Source organism: Notolepis coatsorum (assembly GCF_963971535.1).
Source record: "Notolepis coatsorum genome assembly, chromosome: 19".
NCBI lineage: Eukaryota > Metazoa > Chordata > Actinopteri > Aulopiformes > Paralepididae > Notolepis > Notolepis coatsorum.
Genome location: NC_140183.1, coordinates 19,759,579 through 19,780,277, shown reverse-complemented (window position 1 = coordinate 19,780,277; position 20,699 = coordinate 19,759,579). Strand labels below are relative to the sequence as shown.

Here is a 20,699-nt window from a genome sequence, read left to right as displayed (position 1 = left end):
TTTTACTGGGAGTGGGGCGTGGCCGTATTTGGTCCCAGACAATAAGAGTGGCTGCGATTGGTCACCGTGACGTTAGGTGATATTAGATTATATACCGTATCAAATCCACTGAAAGAATGTAAAATAGCACTTTTAAAGCCCCTGTGTTGATGGAAGGAGGTGTCCCTGTGTGTTTCCAGTGACCTGGAGCCGCTGCCGGTGGAGCGACACCCCTCCCAGCAGACGGGACCCGAGCAGCGCCTCAGGGACGACAGCGCCAGCAGCGGGGGGCCGCGCAGCGCAGAGGGGTCCGTCTCCGAGGACGTGTTCACGGAGGCAGAGCTGTCCCCCATCCGAGAGGAGGAGCAGGCCTCCGCCGAAGACTTCCGACTGGAGAAGTCCTCCGGGGGGGCCTCCGCGGAGTCCGTCCGGGCGATCGCCCAGGTGGACGTCTCCAGCGCCCCTGGCAGCGCCCCAGGCAGCGCCCCAGCCAGCGCCCCAGGCAGCGCCCCAGGCAGCGCCCCAGGCAGCACCCGGGGGTCAGTCAGCCAGCCAGAGGAGCCCACCCCAGGGAAGGCCTCAGCCTCTGCGGAGGACAATCCACCAAACACTGCCACACAGAGCCAGTCCCCTCCGGGGTCCAAGCAGCCGCCAAGCACAGCCACTACCACCAGCAACACTAGCCAGGACCAGGCCCCCAGCGGAGCCACCTCTCGCCCGGGATCCCAAAGCTCAGTCAACCCCGGGACCACAGAGCCCTCCGCCTCGGCCGGTCCAGAGGGCGCCAAGGACGGGGCGACGGGACACTCGGAGACGGACACTATGCACCAAGCCAAGGGTCCAGAGGAGAACGTTGAGCGGACACAGAAGGAGGACACTTTGAACTCTGCAGAAGGTAAACAAACACCCCACTGGGTTATTATTATCTGTGTAGTTTTAACATTCAACACAGTAAACACCCCACTGGGTTATTATTATCTGTGTAGTTTTAACATTCAAAACAGTAAACACCCCACTGGGTTATTATTATCTGTGTAGTTTTAACATTCAAAACAGTAAACACCCCACTGGGTTATTATCTGTGTAGTTTTATTACTATTATTATTAATACAGACTTGTGATTACCTATTATAATACAGACTCGTGATTACCTGTTATAATACAGTGATTACCTGTTATAATACAGTGATTACTCTGTTATAATACAGTGATTACCTGTTATAATACAGTGATTACCTGTTATAATACAGTGATTACTCTGTTATAATACAATGATTACCTGTTATAATACAATGATTACCTGTTATAATACAATGATTACCTGTTATAATACAGTGATTACCTGACTTGGGTTGTTTTTAACAGTGCTCGTGTTTTGAAGTGCATGGAGGTGAATTAGTCACCTGACACATTGAAATGTGCTCCTAGCGATCTAAGTAAACTACGCAGCCTAAAGGCACATTCAGCTACATGAGTCAGTTACTTTCATTGTAAACAGTTACATTAAACATTTCCACTTGTCAACTTTACAATCTTGAAGCTAGAGGAGATATCTTTGAATGAAATCAGTCATAAAAACGGGAGTGGATGTGGTTCTTCTGGTCCTCCCGCCCAGCCATGCCTCTGTTAAAATGTGGCAGCGACGTGAATAAGGCTAATCCCCGGCACACTGTCAGCTCAGTAAATCTCCACGAGGGCAATCGTGGGTTACTTTATATTATTTATATATTTAATATCAACATGGTTACCCTTTGTTACATTCATACCTAAGCAGCCGTGTCACTCTTTCTTAATAACTTGGCTTGAAAACGTCTAAGTTGGGACTTTAGTGAAAAGGATGAATCGACCTGCGCCGGATTTCCAGTGACATTTTGGCTCTCCGTCACAACAATGCGTCTGAGATAGTGGCATGCCGTCCCAGAGGTATCACACAGTGGGTGGGTCCTCCCTGGATTCTCCTGACTCACCTGTCTGCTGTTGGCTCCTGATAACCTTCCTGTGCCTCCCTGCTAGTAATTGTAATAAAAGAGAGGAGAGGGAAATGTGAAGATGACAGTCAGACAGTTGTTATCGCCTCCGTGGAGCTTTTAATGCTGCTGTTTGATCTCCGGCGCTGCCCGGTCTGGGACCCGCGTGCTCGCCTCTGGGCGATAAGCTAAAGCCCATCAAACAGAGCTGTGGCTCAAACACACCTCGCTCCTGAGGGGGAGACCCGGCGGCGGCTTAGACCCGACATCAGAACCACCCAGAGAGGCATTCAAAGAGACACGTTTTACTATTTACATTTCATTATTTTTTTTATTTGCATTGTAGTAAATGTTCAATTCCCCATGACCTATGATGAGGTCCAGTCACTGTGTGTTTCACTGTTGTACTGAAGCACAATCTCTGTCTGGTTGGTTCTGCGTTGGTTCCACTTCATCTCTGTCTGGTTGGTTCTGGTTGGTTCTGCCTCATCTCTGTGTGGTTGGTTCTGGTTGGTTCTGCCTCATCTCTGTCTGGTTGGTTCTGGTTGGTTCTGGTTGGTTCTGCCTCATCTCTGTCTGGTTGGTTCTGGTTGGTTCTGCCTCATCTCTGTCTGGTTGGTTCTGGTTGGTTCTGCCTCATCTCTGTCTGGTTGGTTCTGGTTGGTTCCGCTTCATCTCTGTGTGGTTGGTTCTGGTTGGTTCCGCTTCATCTCTGTCTGGTTGGTTCTGGTTGGTTCCGCTTCATCTCTGTGTGGTTGGTTCTGGTTGGTTCCACTTCATCTCTGTCTGGTTGGTTCTGGTTGGTTCCGCTTCATCTCTGTCTGGTTGGTTCTGCTTCATCTCTGTGTGGTTGGTTCTGGTTGGTTCCGCTTCATCTCTGTCTGGTTGGTTCTGGTTGGTTCTGCTTCATCTCTGTATGGTTGGTTCTGGTTGGTTCTGGTTGGTTCCGCTTCATCTCTGTGTGGTTGGTTCTGGTTGGTTCTGGTTGGTTCTGGTTGGTTCCGCTTCATCTCTGCCTCCCTCACTGACCGTCAGGTAACTGGATCTCTGCGTCACCCCGGGGGGTCCTGCTCGTCACATAGCGTCCACAGCATTTCACTCTTCAGGACGAGGGAGAGAAAAACAGAGAGAGAGAGAGAGCGAGAGAGAGAAGAAAGGAGAGAGAGAGCGAGAGAGAGAAGAAAGGAGAGAGAGAGCGAGAGAGAGAAGAAAGGAGAGAGCGAGAGAGAAGAACGGAGAGAGAGATTTGTTATTTTCTCTTTGGTAATTATCACCCCACAGAGAGCGCTGGGCCGGGCTGGCGGTTCTTATTTGGCGGCATCTCAGCAGGGTTGGCCTTTTCTTCTCCACACATTATCTCGGCCCACGCACTCCGACAGCAGCCACTTCAAAAACACTCACTTTCATACCCAATTAACGCATTTCTCGAAAATTGAATCTGTCCCACTGTGTGCCACGTTGTCTCTTAAGTAGAGTCGTGTTTTAACCTCCGCCCCCGACGTGGTGTCGCCGGCTCAGAGATCCTTCTCTGCCTTCGTGTCGCGGTGACCTTCTTAATAGGCTGTTGATAAACGTGGTGCTGGCCGTGAGACCCGCTGCCACTATCCATTACACTGTGCTACTCCACTTAGTCCTGTCAACCGCCGGCTCCCTGGCCCACAACGTGACTGATGCCAGTCCAAGAGGGCCAGCGAACAGAGAGGAGGACATCTAGGTCACGGCTTTGAAATAAAGCACACTGGTAGAGTTTGTCCAGGTGGTTAATTTTGTGTTCAGTTTTCAAATTTTTTTAACATTTGGATGTTTAAGATATAAAAGGAAAACTAGTAAACAATGTCGTCCCCCAGTCAGTGATGTAGTTCCTCCCTGTAGTCAGTGATGTAGTTCCTCCCTGTAGTCAGTGATGTAGTTCCTCCCTGTAGTCAGTGATGTAGTTCCTCCCTGTAGTCAGTGATGTAATTCCTCCCTGTAGTCAGTGATGTAGTTCCTCCCTGTAGTCAGTGATGTAGTTCCTCCCTGTAGTCAGTGATGTAGTTCCTCCCTGTAGTCAGTGATGTAGTTCCTCCCTGTAGTCAGTGATGTAGTTCCTCCCTGTAGTCAGTGATGTAGTTCCTCCCTGTAGTCAGTGATGTAGTTCCTCCCTGTGGCTCAGTCAGTGACTAAAGTCTAAAAGCAACAATAAATATGTGTTCTGAGTTTGTCACGCCACATAGAAATATCTTTTAAGAGTTTGTCACGCCACATAGAAATGTATTTCAAGAGTTTGTCACTCCACATAGAAATGTCTTATTAACACACCAGAAATTTGAATGATTTGGCCCTAGTCTAACACCTCAAACACACCCTCTACCACCAGCAGAACCACTAGCCAGGCTCTAGTCTAACACCTCAAACACACCCTCTACCACCAGCAGAACCACTAGCCAGGCTCTAGTCTAACACCTCAAACACACCCTCTACCACCAGCAGAACCACTAGCCAGGCTCTAGTCTAACACCTCAAACACACCCTCTACCACCAGCAGAACCACTAGCCAGGCCCTATAGTCTAACACCTCAAACACACCCTCTACCACCAGCAGAACCACTAGCCAGGCTCTAGTCTAACACCTCAAACACACCCTCTACCACCAGCAGAACCACTAGCCAGGCTCTAGTCTAACACCTCAAACACACCCTCTACCACCAGCAGAACCACTAGCCAGGCCCTATAGTCTAACACCTCAAACACACCCTCTACCACCAGCAGAACCACTAGCCAGGCCCTATAGTCTAACACCTCAAACACACCCTCTACCACCAGCAGAACCACTAGCCAGGCCCTAGTCTCACATGTCCCAGACCTTCTGTTCACACTACGTTTAGCACTGTGCCGGGCTGGAGGAGGGTCTTATCTGGCAGGAAACATTAGTGTTTTGGGAATAAAGGGAGAAAAAAAGCATTCTGGGTTATTTTAATTTCTTTAGCCAATTACAGTCTTCTAGGGCAGCACTACACCGGAGGAGCAGGAGATAGTAGCAAGATAAGACAGAATGGGAGAAGGATTCCAACTGAGAGAGTCGGCCAATGATACCCCGATCATACCGACTCGCAGCATCCTGTAGGCCAGACTAGCCAGGCCCAGGGCCCCCAGCAGCATGTCCTCTCACCTGGGGCCAGACTAGCCAGGCCCAGGGCCCCCAGCAGCATGTCCTCTCACCTGGGGCCAGACTAGCCAGGCCCAGGGCCCCCAGCAGCATGTCCTCTCACCTGGGGCCAGACTAGCCAGGCCCAGGGCCCCCAGCAGCATGTCCTCTCACCTGGGGCCAGACTAGCCAGGCCCAGGGCCCCCAGCAGCATGTCCTCTCACCTGGGGCCAGACTAGCCAGGCCCAGGGCCCCCAGCAGCATGTCCTCTCACCTGGGGCCAGACTAGCCAGGCCCAGGGCCCCCAGCAGCATGTCCTCTCACCTGGGGCCAGACTAGCCAGGCCCAGGGCCCCCAGCAGCATGTCCTCTCACCTGGGGCCAGACTAGCCAGGCCCAGGGCCCCCAGCAGCATGTCCTCTCACCTGGGGCCAGACTAGCCAGGCCCAGGGCCCCCAGCAGCATGTCCTCTCACCTGGGCTGCTAGAGCTGAGCTGCCCCTGGAGCCAAGGACACCCTACTGCTTAGGGGTTGGAATCACCAGAGGCCCCACGATACAATAATTATCAAAATACTAGAGTCACAATATTGTAATATTGCGATATATTGTTTTTTTTTTTAATCCACTTTTTCTCCCATTTTCTATATTTTTTCTCCCATCCCCTGTCACGAACGCTGTTTCTTGCCTCCCACAAGCCGGCTGCAATGTGGACTAAGTCGTACATAGCACAAGTCCCCTCCGGTACTTGAGGTAACAGCCGTCGCATCTTTTCACCTGCGCAGCTCGATCTCTCAGTGTCGAGGAGTAACGCGTGGGAGGCTCACGCTGCCCCCGACACTTCCTGATTCTACTGCGCAGGCGCACCAACCGACCTGTAGGAGTCGCTGTCCACAACGCCCGATCCCCACCCATCAGTTTCCCACCCCCTAATACGGCCAATGTGTATTAGTATGAATGACCAGCTAAACTGAAAGCAATGTGGAGCGCTGGGCTCGAACAGGCGAGCCCAGCGTCTCCGCATTCGTGGCGAGCGCCTTGCCCACTACGCCACGTAGCCGCCCACATATTGTGATATATTGTGATGTATTAACATTTTTAAACTGCAAATGATGTCCTCAACAGAAAACGTTGTCAACATCTGCAAAATAAATCATCTGTTTGATCTCATTTACATTTCAGTCTGTTCACCTCCAATGATTTTTATTGCAGCAAAATGTGATTGTCAAGCAAAAATAAAAGATACTTGGCGTCAGTGTATCAATATAATATCAGCATGCAAAATATTGTGATATATATTGCTCTATCTACCTTCCCCCCCACCGCCACAACTACTGTTTTCTGCTGTTTGTTTTGTATGAACCCTTTCACTACCACACTATAGAAGATTAACCCTTTGTAGTGTGGTAGTGAAAGGGTTAACCCTTTGTAGTGTGGTAGTGAAAGGGTTAACCTTATGTGGTGTGGTAGTGAAAGTGTTAACCCTCTGTAGCGTGGTAGTGAAAGGGTTAACCTTATGTGGTGTGGTAGTGAAAGTGTTAACCCTTTGTAGTGTGGTAGCGAAAGGGTTAAACTCGTTCGACGAGTAGTTTATCTCCTGTTGTGTGACTTGATCGTCCCGTCACCATGTGGTCATCACTTCCTGTCCCTGCTCCGTAGGGGCGGTGGCGAGGAGGAAGCACCGGACCCACAAGTTCCTGTGTCTGCGGGTGAAGAAGCCCATGAAGAAGACGTTTATCTCCAACGCCAGCGCCTCCATGCAGCAGTACGCGTACGCCCAGCGCGGCAAGAAGCACGAGTACTGGTTCTCTGTCCCCCAGGAGAGGTGAGCGCTGGACTCCAGTCTCCACATGTTTCATTTATATGCTAACAATTTAGCATAAATTGATGAATTGATGAATGATGAATGAATAATAACCTGAGATACACCTCATGAAGTAGAACACATTGAGATATGGTGCTGCTCTACAGTGCGCTCGGTTGGTTGGTCCACAACGGTGTCCCCACCCTCTTACATTTACATTCACATTTACAGTTAGTCATTTAGCTGAACACTTTTATCCAAAGCCACTTACAAGTTCTGTACAACAAGTCAGACGGCAGGGTACAACTCTGGCAGCTAAGGGTAAGTGGTATTGTTCATAGTAGTGCATGGTAATATAGACATATTAGCATAGTAGGCAGTAGTATAGGCATACTAGCATAGTAGGCAGTAGTATAGGCATACTAGCATAGTAGGCAGTAGTATAGGTATAGTAGCATAGTAGGTAGTAGTATAGGCATAGTAGGTAGTAGTATAGGCATAGTAGCATAGTACAGAGTAGATAATAGTATATAGACATATTAGCATAGTAGGCAGTAGTATATTCAACATTTACACAATTATTTGATTCAATGGTGGGTTCTGTTTTATTTTATGCTGCTGGAGTATGGGGTTTTGATGATGCACCTGAATGTAATGCTATCCAGAACCGTGCCATGAGCTACTTCTTGGGAGTCCATAAATATACACCAAAAGGGGCTATAGAAGGGGACATGGGTTGGGACTCTTGCTTGGTCAAGCAAAAAGGTGAAATGGTTAGGTTATGGAACCGCCTGGTCCAGCTGCCAAATGACAGGGTGACAAAAAAGATATTTAACTGGGACAGAGCACATGGTCATCCCAGGTCAAGAGAGATGTCCATGATGTTTTCTTCTGCTGACTTAAGTATGATTTTTATGAACAATCTGCAGTGTAAGGTTCACATAATTAAAACAAAATGATCAACAATCCATCAGGATAAGTGGAAGGTGGAGATTTGGAAAAAACCTAAACTTAGAAAATATGTTGTAATTAAAAATTTGTATTTTACTGAACCTTATGTAATGTTAAACTTAAAGAGAAGACGGAGGTCTCTGTGTGCCCAGCTGAGGTCTGGCACCCTGCCATTGGCTATGGAAGTGGGTAGATTCCAAGGTAAACCTGAGGAGGAGCGGTTGTGTGTTCTATGTGATCTGGGAGTGGTGGAGGATGAATATCATTTTGTTTTTTATTGCCCTTTGTACACCGCTTTGAGGAGGGCTTTATTTGAGAAAATTCAAATTGTAAATCCAGATTTGTTTTGGCAATCTGAGAGTTGTATGTTGAGTTTTTTTTTTGTGGAGGACATCTTCAGTTTTGCAGGATTTTTGGAGAAAGCACTTGAGACAAAACACCGTATATCCTATATAATTGTATTTGAATTCCTCTTGTTTCTTTGTTTACATACATTGCGTACAGCTTGTGTTATATTGCGTTTTCTTGTATTTTCTTGTATTTTCTTTTCCTTGTGGCCATCTTGGTCTATATGTCATTTGTCAAATAATTGGTCAAGTATATTATTATATACTTATTGTTATGTGTCTTGTAAGTCCATATGGGCTGGGCATACACCTGTATGTAAGACACGAAAAAAGAAAACATCAAATCAAATCAAATCAAAGTATAGGCGTAGTAGCATAGTAGGTAGTAGTATAGGCATACTAGCATAGTAGGTAGTAGTATAGACATAGTAGCATAGTAGGTAGTAGTATAGACATAGTAGCATAGTAGGTAGTAGTATAGACATATTAGCATAGTATGTAGTAGTATAGGCATAGTAGCACAAGGACCGAGAATAGCCTGCTTCGCTTTGATGACCGCCCATGAGCCAGAATAGGAGTCAGTCTCAAGCGGCCAGAAGATGCAGAGTGTAGGGGTCTTGAGGGTGTGTAGTTAGAGACCATTGACCGGAGGTAGGAGGGTGCACGGTATGCCAGGTCAAGGACCTTGAAGCGGATTTGTGCGGCAATGGGAAGCCAGTGCAACTCTCTGAGGAGTGGGGTGACGTGGGCTGACTTCGGTAGATTGGAGATCAGGCGGGCCGCTGTGTTCTGTTTGAGTTGAAGGGCCTTGGTGGCGGAAGCCGGTAAACCAGCTAGCTTTTTTCCTCTAGGAGGCTGAAAGTTGGCATGGATGTCAAGTGTGTGTGTGTGTGTGTGTGTGTGTGTGTGTGTGTGTGTGTGTGTGTGTGTGTGTGTGTGTGTGTGTGTGTGTGTGTGTGTGTGTGTGTGTGTGTGTGTGTGTGTGTGTGTGTGTGTGTGTGTGTGTGTGTGTGTGTGTGTGTGTGTGTGTGTGTGTGTGTGTGTGTGTGTGTGTGTGTGTGTGTGTGTGTGTGTGTGTGTGTGTGTGTGTGTGTGTGTGTGTGTGTGTGTGTGTGTGTGTGTGTGTGTGTGTGTGTGTGTGTGTGTGTGTGTGTGTGTGTGTGTTGTGTGTGTGTGTGTGTGTGTGTGTGCGTGCGTGCGTGCGTGCGTGTGCATTGCGGCAGCAGCTATTGCTGATTTGTGCTTGTAAAGCACAGTGACCCATAGTGCTGTATATAGTGTTAGTCTTCACGACAGCATGCAGTGAGACGAGGGCAGCACAGAGACAGTAGAAGACACGCAGGGATTTGAACCCGCGTGACCGGTGCCCAACATTTGGTATTCCTAACACAGTGCAATAGTCGACCGAGCCGCCTGGATACCTCGACCTCCAGTCATTTTTTATATTTGAAAATCCAATCAAATATGCATTCTCTGTTAGGTCTGCCTCCCACTGCGGTGCCTGGTCTGGCCTGTCTGTCACCACCAGGCGGATGTCTGATTCATTATTCATTCAGTCTGCTGGGAAACAGACACACACTCTCACCCCATGCTGGGGCACACAGAGCACAGTCAAGGTCTACTAATACAGTGGCGTTCCACTAGCACCCCCAGATTAATTCCCCATTTGATAATATATTTTGTTGATGACTAATTTCACAACTGTTATGTAATATAGTTGAGGAGATAACAGTGATCAGAATAGTTGTTCTCATACTGTATATATCATCTCCTCTCCTCTCCTCTCCTGGAACTCCCTCGAGACCACAACCAGCGGACTCGGGGACAGCTGTCCCCCCAGGCAGTCAGACTCATAACGAATTACACCTACGACTTGCTACTTGCCTGCCCACTACTCTCACACACACACACACACACACACACACACACACACACACACACACACACACACACACACACACACACACACACACACACACACACACACACACACACACAGACACTCTGACACTGCACTTTACACACACTGCATCCACACCAGATCAAATGTAGTATCATGTTTATACAATATTGTACTGTATTCTTTATTTCTAATGCTATATTTGTGCTGTTTTGCTGATTGTTTTGTTGTATTACCATTGCTGCTGTAAGTATATATGATATGACAAATAATGACAAAGAAAATATATGTTGACTGACAAATATTGAGTGTAACACTCAAGTTTGACACTATTTGACGAACAACTTACCCGTAGCTGCCAAAGATCTACAACTCCCGTTTACTTTTTGTTCACAATTTGTAAGTCGCTTTGGATAAAAGCTTTCGCTTTCAGCTAAATGACTAAATGTAAATGTGATTGTAAATATAGATTCTAGGGGTGTTACGGTACGTGCGTCACAGTGCAGTACGTGCAGCCATACGAAGAATACGTCTCATACCACTAGGTGAAACTAGGGTTGCACATTTTACAAATCTATGCTCAATATCTTTACTTTACTTTACACTGGCTTACATTGATCTTTAAGTTCAAGTTTCTTTAATAGTTGTCATACAGAAGTACAGAATACTTTCATACAAAATGCTTCTTACTGTTACGCTCCAGAGACTGTGCTAGACAAGATAGTATCAAATAACATAGTATAGCATGTAGTTTAGAAGAAGAAAATGAGGTCACAGTGTTCGGTATAGACATATGTACAATGTTCTGAGTTACCATATAATATACAATACTATGCAGTGTACTAATGTACAGTACTATATAGTGCAAAGCAGAAATGTAACGTTGAATATTAAGCTTGTATTGCCAAATTTTGATTTAAAATAAAACGTTGAAGCTTGTAAACGCATGCACGATTACAAGCGGACAGAACTAATTAACAACGCGCACTGGCCCTCTGCACTGCAGGCTGTTTCTCCCCTCCTCCCCTCCCCTTACTACAGGTGTTGGGTGTCCCTAAAACAAAACCATGAATGTAACATGTTTGTAACACAGCCGGGTCATTACAATTTTACAGTTTTCTTTCGTTTTCTTGTTCGCCCAATAATGTTAACCAATGGAAAGACACACACAGACACACACCAAGTTGGTGTGTCACCAAACACACACGCTAACTATCTCCCGCGGACATTCTCTCACAGCTGATCGCAAGGGGGGAAAAAGCAATACATACTTTTCCAGACTGATCATCTGAGCTCCTCTCCAGTTGAACTGCTACTGTGTTTAAATCCAAAATATTGCTAAATCCTCTGCCATTGTTGTGTAACATGTCATCTGTTCTCTAGTCTTCAGTCTCGGCTTCACGTGAGGTTAAAAACTCTCTACAGGGGGCTCCAGTAGCTCACCGCATATCTCGGCGCTATTTCAGCGTCGGGGAAAACCGTGCTGCGTCACGGATCTGGTGGACTCGGAGTTCGATTCCCGGACCCGCCGTAATTTATCAGAATGTCTTCCCCTGATCTATATCCCGTTTCACCCTGTATCTGTCGGTCATGCTTGACCAGAAAAGCGATAAACGCTAAAAAATAAAGTTTAAAAAGAAGAAAAAAAACTCTCTACAAATGAAACTGAAACTTAACAAGCCTAAGTTGTTATGGGGGCAGTAGGCAATTAATTTACTCAGTGGATGCTTGAACACAGAATGACACCAGTATCACTGACTACCACGGCAAGCCTATAGAAAATGATTCTATTTAATAATAATAATAATTATAATTATTATTATAAATATATAATAATAATTATAAAAAAAATATTCCTAGGGCGGCTGGGTGGCGCAGCGGTCTAAGCGCTCGTCACCAACGCAAGAGACACCGGTATCGAATCCGGCTGTCAGCGTTGCCTCCAGCTTGGCCGGCCATCATACTGGCTCAATTGGCAGAGTCAGCGGGAGGGAAGCCGGTGGGGTGGTATTCTGGTCATTGTAAACAGCGACTCCTACAGGTCGGTCAGGGCGCCTGCACAGCAAAGAAGGGATATGGTGAAGGTAGTGTGACCTCCCACGCATGACACTTCACCAATGAGAGTCCGCGCTGGCAGGTGAAAAGAGGTTGCTGGCTGGATAGACTGAGGAGGAAGCATCTGATAGACTTCAGGACTCCCTAGACCGACCAGTGGGGGGCACATGCGAGCAACGACCAGGAAGGGGAGGGGGAATTGTCATAACGACTAAATTGGGATGGGAGAAAAATCTGAGAAAAACAGGAGGAGAAAAAGTGGATAACATTTTTATTTATTTTTTTTGTACCGAACTCGTACCGAACCGTGACCGCAATACCGAGGTACGTACCGAACCGTGGCGTCTGTGTACCGTTACACCCCTAATAGATTCTGATTCTGATTCAAGGACCACTGTACTAATACAACAAACATCTGCAATCCTTCCAGTCCTGGTTGTTTTGTTGATGTGTGTATTCTGTCACAGTCCTCTGACATGGTTCTGCACTCTGGTTCTGAAAGCATGTGGACCGTCTGTCGGCTCGTATCGAAGTTCACAATGCGTCAGTAGGCTTGGCTCGGTTTACAAGGGTTCGCCTCTCCTGCATTTCAGAGATGCCAAGCCAGCAGTGTTCATAATGAGGTTATCACTCCTCGCGTCAGAGGGAGGCCCATTACAAGGGAACCTGTATTTCCACACAAGCCATGAAATATATTTTTCTAGTGAATTAAACCCAATTGCACCAATAGCTTAATGTGATAAGTTAATGCTGTGAGAAAGTGATTTTGTTTGAGGCAGAGCTGGAGGAGAGCAATGGATTGGAAGAAGGAGACGGACAATCTGAGCTTAAATCTGAACAGGAGTTCATTAAACTATGCAACACCTCCTCTGTATTTGTTTTGTTGTCATTCCTGAGCCTTTACCTATTGTGTATCCCTATGAAAAATAACATCATTATTTATTTAACCAAACACTTTATTCCCCAAATGTACAGAATACACAGCAATTGTACTTGGTATATATAAGAATAATATAACAATCCACAAATGTACTGTAACATGATGCAACAGCAATATAACATATACTATAGGACTGCATCATCACGGTTTGGCTTGTGTACACAGTTGGTGTGAATTTTGAAAGGTTGCCTAGCAACCAGAGAGTTTACAAGAAACACAATAGAGACAAACCCAACCATACCATACCATGCTAGACCATGGCTAGCCCCAGCCAGGCTGAACATAGCTAATACAACATACAAGGCATTTAGACTTTGAGGTCACAATTAGATTTTCGATTCTTTATGTGTTCTTTGTGATGACAATTATTCAGCAGCCATAACAGCACTGTTGCAACAGCAACACATGCTCCTCTCTCTGTCAGCAAATCACATTTAAACGAGACAGACAGACATGTGTTCATTAGTCATGCCCCCACCATGTTCCTTGCATGGGTTATGAAATATCTTGACTGCAGCGCGTGCAGTGATAGTTCAAAGAAACCCCCTCTCACTTGATTGGTCATGCTGCCTTGCTCTGGCGTTTGAACTGTTCCGGTCTTGGTTCGCCATCAATCTGGTAGTTGTAGCGTATAATTTAGCCAGCGTACCTCGCGCTGTGTAAAGACCTTGCGCATACTACTACTTCTACACATATCAGTCTCTTGTCGTCCGTCTGCTGAGAGCTACTCAGTCTCCCCTACTCTCAGTCTTCCTACTGACTCACTAAAGAACCTTCTCTTCTGTGTCTCCCCTACTCTGTTTCCATCTCAGCCTTCCTACTGTCTCAATAAAGAACCTTCTCTCCTGTATCTCCCCTACTCTGTCTCCATCTCAGCCTTCCTACTGTCTCAATAAAGAACCTTCTCTCCTGTATCTCCCCTACTCTGTCTCCATCTCAGCCTTCATACTGTTTCAATAAAGAACCTTCTCTCCTGTGTCTCCCCTACTCTGTCTCCCTCTCAGTCTTCCTACTGGCTCAATAAAGAACCTTCTCTCCTGTGTCTCCCCTACTCTGTTTCCATCTCAGCCTTCCTACTGTCTCACTAAAGAACCTTCTCTCCTGTGTCTCCCCTACTCTGTCTCCCTCTCAGTCTTCCTACTGTCTCACTAAAGAACCTTCTCTCCTGTGTCTCCCCTACTCTGTCTCCCTCTCAGTCTTCCTACTGTCTCACTAAAGAACCTTCTCTCCTGTGTCTCCCCTACTCTGTCTCCCTCTCAGTCTTCCTACTGACTCACTAAAGAACCTTCTCTCCTGTGTCTCCCGTACTCTGTCTCCCTCTCAGTCTTCCTACTGTCTCACTAAAGAACCTTCTCTCCTGTGTCTCTCCTACTCTGTCTCCCTCTCAGTCTTCCTACTGACTCACTAAAGAACCTTCTCTCCTGTGTCTCTCCTACTCTGTCTCCCTCTCAGCCTTCCTACTGACTCACTAAAGAACCTTCTCTCCTGTGTCTCCCCTACTCTGTCTCCCTCTCAGTCTTCCTAGTGTCTCACTAAAGAACCTTCTCTCCTGTGTCTCCCCTACTCTGTCTCCCTCTCAGCCTTCCTACTGTCTCAATAAATAACCTTCTCTCCTGTGTCTCCCCTACTCTGTCTCCCTCTCAGTCTTCCTACTGTCTCACTAAAGAACCTTCTCTCCTGTGTCTCTCCTACTCTGTCTCCCTCTCAGCCTTCCTACTGACTCACTAAAGAACCTTCTCTCCTGAGTCTCCCCTACTCTGTCTCCCTCTCAGTCTTCCTACTGTCTCACTAAAGAACCTTCTCCCCTGTGTCTCCCCTACTCTGTCTCCCTCTCAGTCTTCCTACTGACTCACTAAAGAACCTTCTCTCCTGAGTCTCCCCTACTCTGTCTCCCTCTCAGCCTTCCTACTGACTCACTAAAGAACCTTCTCTCCTGAGTCTCCCCTACTCTGTCTCCTCTCAGCCTTCCTACCATCTCGAGAAAGACAAAACACTAATGGGAGTGGACCGCCCACCTTCCTTGAAAAAGGAAAAAGATACAAATTGGGCACAGTGTCACTACTCATATTATTTTAAACCTCTTCTCCGTACCTGAAGCCAACTGAAGGTGTGTAGGCGGGAGGAATCACATACAGTCAGGCTCACAGCCAAGTGTCGTCCCACTACTTTCCTGCAGACTCTGGCAGACTCTCCATGGCCTGACCTAGATGAGAAGTGACCCGCATGATGTGTGTAAAGTATCCTGACAATAGTGTGGGAGAGGTGGCAGGGAACAGGATGGACCATATATAAACATGATACCGAGTAGCTCTCAGCAGGCGGACGCCTCCAGAGCCCCTATAATGTCCAGCACAGATGGCAGATGTTGGGATTGCGTTTCTTCTAAGCACATTTTATTTTCTATAGTGTCATTACAACTAGGAGGTACTAGTTACAACCACCAGGCTGCCAATACATTTGAAAAAAAAAATGGAGTACGTGCCTGGACCTGTTTCCTTATTTTTTCATGTATCGTATCAGAGGATACAGCACCCAGTGTCAAGTCAGGTGAGGTGAGCGCATTCTACTACTTTTTTCATTTAACTAGGAGGTACTCACACTTGTACAAAGTACTTGCATAGGTGTGTTGGGAGGAAATTCATCATTACTCTGCAAAACGAAATATTAATAAATCAGAAGTGGTGTTCTTCAAGTATCCTGATACCATGTTGCCATTTCATATGTCACAATTACAAAGTATAGTATGATATATACTAAGTATTGACAGGTGCCACTGTATTACTGAGCTGCTGTGTCCTTATAGTCCTGTAAGGTATCTTGGGTCCTCTGACCAGGGTCTCCAGGTGGTTCATCTGACCAGGGTCTCCAGGTGGTTCATCTGACCAGGGTCTCCAGGTGGTTCATCTGACCAGGGTCTCTAGGTGGTTCATCTGACCAGAGTCTCCAGGTGGTTCATCTCACCAGGGTCTCCAGGTGGTTCATCTGACCAGGGTCTCCAGGTGGTTCATCTGACCAGGGTCTCTAGATGGTTCATCTGACCAGGGTCTCTATAGATGGTTCATCTGACCAGGGTCTCCAGGTGGTTCATCTGACCAGGGTCTCTAGGTGGTTCATCTGACCAGGGTCTCTAGATGGTTCATCTGACCAGGGTCTCTAGGTGGTTCATCTGACCAGGGTCTCCAGGTGGTTCATCTGACCAGGGTCTCCAGGTGGTTCATCTGACCAGGGTCTCTATAGGTGGTTCATCTGACCAGGGTCTCCAGGTGGTTCATCTGACCAGGGTCTCTAGATGGTTCATCTGACCAGGGTCTCCAGGTGGTTCATCTCACCAGGGTCTCCAGGTGGTTCATCTGACCAGGGTCTCTAGGTGGTTAATCTGACCAGGGTCTCTAGATGGTTCATCTGACCAGGGTCTCTATAGGTGGTTCATCTGACCAGGGTCTCCAGGTGGTTCATCTGACCAGGGTCTCTATAGGTGGTTCATCTGACCAGGGTCTCCAGGTGGTTCATCTGACCAGGGTCTCTAGGTGGTTCATCTGACCAGGGTCTCTATAGGTGGTTCATCTGACCAGGGTCTCTATAGGTGGTTCATCTGACCAGGGTCTCTAGGTGGTTCATCTGACCAGGGTCTCCAGGTGGTTCATCTGACCAGGGTCTCTAGATGGTTCATCTGACCAGGGTCTCTATAGGTGGTTCATCTGACCAGGGTCTCTAGGTGGTTCATCTGACCAGGGTCTCCAGGTGGTTCATCTGACCAGGGTCTCTAGGTGGTTCATCTGACCAGAGTCTCTAGGTGGTTCATCTGACCAGGGTCTCTAGGTGGTTCATCTGACCAGAGTCTCTAGGTGGTTCATCTGACCAGGGTCTCTAGGTGGTTCATCTGACCAGAGTCTCTAGGTGGTTCATCTGACCAGGGTCTCTATAGGTGGTTCATCTGACCAGGGTCTCCAGGTGGTTCATCTGACCAGGGTCTCTAGATGGTTCATCTGACCAGGGTCTCCAGGTGGTTCATCTCACCAGGGTCTCCAGGTGGTTCATCTGACCAGGGTCTCTAGATGGTTAATCTGACCAGGGTCTCTAGATGGTTCATCTGACCAGGGTCTCTATAGGTGGTTCATCTGACCAGGGTCTCCAGGTGGTTCATCTGACCAGGGTCTCCAGGTGGTTCATCTGACCAGGGTCTCTAGGTGGTTCATCTGACCAGGGTCTCTATAGGTGGTTCATCTGACCAGGGTCTCTAGATGGTTCATCTGACCAGGGTCTCCAGGTGGTTCATCTGACCAGGGTCTCTATAGGTGGTTCATCTGACCAGGGTCTCCAGGTGGTTCATCTGACCAGGGTCTCTATAGGTGGTTCATCTGACCAGGGTCTCCAGGTGGTTCATCTGACCAGGGTCTCTAGATGGTTCATCTGACCAGGGTCTCTATAGGTGGTTCATCTGACCAGGGTCTCTAGGTGGTTCATCTGACCAGGGTCTCCAGGTGGTTCATCTGACCAGGGTCTCTAGGTGGTTCATCTGACCAGAGTCTCTAGGTGGTTCATCTGACCAGGGTCTCTAGGTGGTTCATCTGACCAGAGTCTCTATAGGTGGTTCATCTGACCAGGGTCTCTAGGTGGTTCATCTGACCAGGGTCTCTAGGTGGTTCATCTGACCAGAGTCTCTAGGTGGTTCATCTGACCAGGGTCTCTAGGTGGTTCATCTGACCAGAGTCTCTAGGTGGTTCATCTGACCAGGGTCTCTAGGTGGTTCATCTGACCAGGGTCTCTAGGTGGTTCATCTGACCAGAGTCTAATAATGCAACGCATAATGCTCTTTTTTCCCTCTTTGTTTCACTTAAGGGTGTGATCTTAAGAGTTTGTGAAGAAGATTTACTTACTTAAGTAAGAGACGTTTAAGGGTATATTTTATGTGGGTATATACGCTGAGAGACATAACTACTGTGATACAGTATAAAGGGTTAAAAATAATAATAATAAACACAATTCATACCTTTACCACCTGTGACACTTTTCTGTCCAATTGTGATGGTTGTAATTTTTTAGCACCACTCTCCTCCCCCCCCCCTCCCTCTCTCTCTCCCACCAGATCGGACCACCTGTATGTGTTCTTCATCCAGTGGAGTCCGGATATGTACGGGGAGGGCGTGCGAGGTATCGGACGGGAGCCTGGCTTCAGGGTCGTCAAGAAGAACGAGGAGACGCTGGCCGCCGAGGATGAACCCATCACAGACATTAACGTCAAGGACTGGGAGGTACGGCCTCTCACGCTACAACCTGCTCCCCTCTCTGTCTGTCTGTCTGTCTCTCTCTCTCTGTGCTTCTGGTCGCACTTGTTCTGTCGTAGGCTGGCCTCACAGACATGGAGCAATCCTAGTCCCTTCAAGGCTGAGATTAGGATTATTCCATATCCGTGAAACTGGAGCCTTGTGTTATGTATTTCTCCATGCTTGAATGTATTATTATTACTACATTGTAATGTTTTGTCATTTTTACTTTTTCCAGCGTTGAATTGTGATTTGCTTTTGAAGTTCTATTATGACGTGTCGTGGAATATAAATGTTGTGTGCTTGTTTTGTTTTTTATTCCATCCTAACTATGTAGTTACACAGCGGTGTTGTTTTGTCTTATTGTGTTTGTCGGCGGCCCGTGTCACTGTCGCCGTGTCATCGGCGTGACGCGTCGCTCCCTCAGGTGACGGCCATCGTGTTTTGCATGTTTGTGTAATCTGTGTCTCTCCTCCTCGGTCGGTGTCTCTCGTAGTGTCCTCGCTGCATGTTGTGTGGACATTATCTGATGTCTGTCGAGCCGTCGGCAAAAGTACTTCTCTAGACGGCTGGTTTAAAAACCCATCACGGGTCATTCAGCATGGGGGTGGGAATGAACCTCTGAACCGATGATGCGCGGTTAATTGACAGCACTTGGTTTGTACCGAGGCTGGGTGTCATTAAGGCCCTCGAAGCCAGTGTGGGCGGCCAGCAGTAGCAATCCCTCCCCCACTGAAATCCAACCCAAACATCAGACAAAAACAAAAAAAAATTAAAACCACGTTGTCATCTTTTGCCTAGAGTGCACTGTTTGACAAAATGACAGATTCTACCTTTAAGTAAACACTACACTGAAACATACTTTAGTTGCACTGTGCAGCAGGTTACAGCGTTTGTTTTCAGGGCACGATGGCACAGTGTTTCACATTGTTGCCGCACAGAAAGAAGGTCCTCTGTACCAATGCAACAGAGTCTGCGTGGAGTTTCACATGTTTTCCCCGCGTTCGCTTGGATTTCCCCCGGGTACTCTAGTTTCCTCCACGCCAAAAGATAGGCACATATTCCATTTCCTGCCCTGACTTACTTTAAAGTGGTCTGGGATTGGATTGCTAGGACTAATCTCACTGCACTGTGTGCTGTATTGTACATTATGCTGAACAGCTTGTTGAACGGGTCGGTTTGGATTTCAATTGTAATGTAAATGAATGATGTGTAGGAAGCAAAGTGGACACTTTTGTGTTTGCCCCGGGGCTGCAGGTGCAGAGAGGAGCTACACGTGACAGTGATTTGAATAAGTAAATACTGTCGTCCCCTGCTGCAGCGTTCACCTTCCTCCTTCCCACCAAACATTTAATTGTTTTGTGTTGAGATTGTAAGTAGGAGACAATCCTGAAATATCCTGCAAATAGAATATTCTGGTCAAACCAAACGAAACAGAAAAGTGTGTGTGTGTGTGTGTATACATATATATATATAGAGAGAGAGAGAGAGAGAGAGAGAGAGAGAGAGAGAGAGAGAGAGAGAGAGAGAGAGAGAGAGAGAGAGAGAGAGAGAGAGAGAGAGAGAGAGAGGGGGGGGGGAGAGAGAGAGAACGAAAAAGAGAGAGAGGGAGGGAGGGAGGGAGAGAGCGAGGGGAAATGAAAAGTCAAGTTTACTAAGTTACGAAAAGTGAAGTTACTACGCTGACTAGGTTTATAACTTTAGTTGCAACTATATTTACTCAAACAACGCGGCGACCCTGCAGCAGTTTTACACGGCTGGTCTTGGTCAATTAACCGGTTACTACTTGCGCGCGTCGCGGTGGTCAGACAATGGTGTGTCACTGTGCCTTTAAATCCCTCCGGGTTATGGGCTGTGTTTAGTTCTCTTTGAGCGAATAGGGAGAGCCGAATTCGCTCCTGTTCCACATCCTGATTGGCTCTCGGCGATGTCATTCAAATCATAGAAGGACGGACGGGAAGGAAGGAACCCCTGCCGTGTACAAACTGTTTCTATTTCAGTCCAGCTAGAAGATATACAGTGAACTCTGTCTCCACTGGACTCTCTATCTCCACATTGGAATTAACTTCAAGGACCTGGAATGTGACTTTACGCTTCTAAACCCTCGTCCAGAAAGCAAGACATGTTTTCTAGGAGGGTAAAGGATCAAGATAAGCAGCTGAAACCGAAGTATACCTATGTATGTTGTTTTGACCGGTCAACCCGTTACTACTAACCTATAGCTGTCCAACTGTCGTTAGCAGCAGCAGGCTAGGCTAAGCTAGCAGGTTAGCATCGTTAGTTAGCTTGCTCTCAGTCCAGCTCAGTGGCTGCAGATTCATGAACAAAGTGCTCAGTGTTTGTGTTGTCCTCCTCTCTGATCATCTGGATG

At 47.2% G+C, this 20,699-nt stretch overlaps 1 protein-coding gene across 1 annotated transcript in view; it reads left to right on the top strand.

The window, feature by feature from the left end:
* The window catches only part of oxr1a (oxidation resistance 1a), a 47,315-nt gene that overhangs the window by 11,721 nt on the left and 14,895 nt on the right, over positions 1-20,699 (top strand). The window contains exons 3-5 of the mRNA XM_084336824.1: positions 180-874; positions 6,727-6,892; positions 18,151-18,316. Of these exons, the coding sequence (XP_084192950.1) occupies positions 180-874; positions 6,727-6,892; positions 18,151-18,316 (1,027 nt within the window). The remainder of the gene's footprint in view (positions 1-179; positions 875-6,726; positions 6,893-18,150; positions 18,317-20,699) is intronic.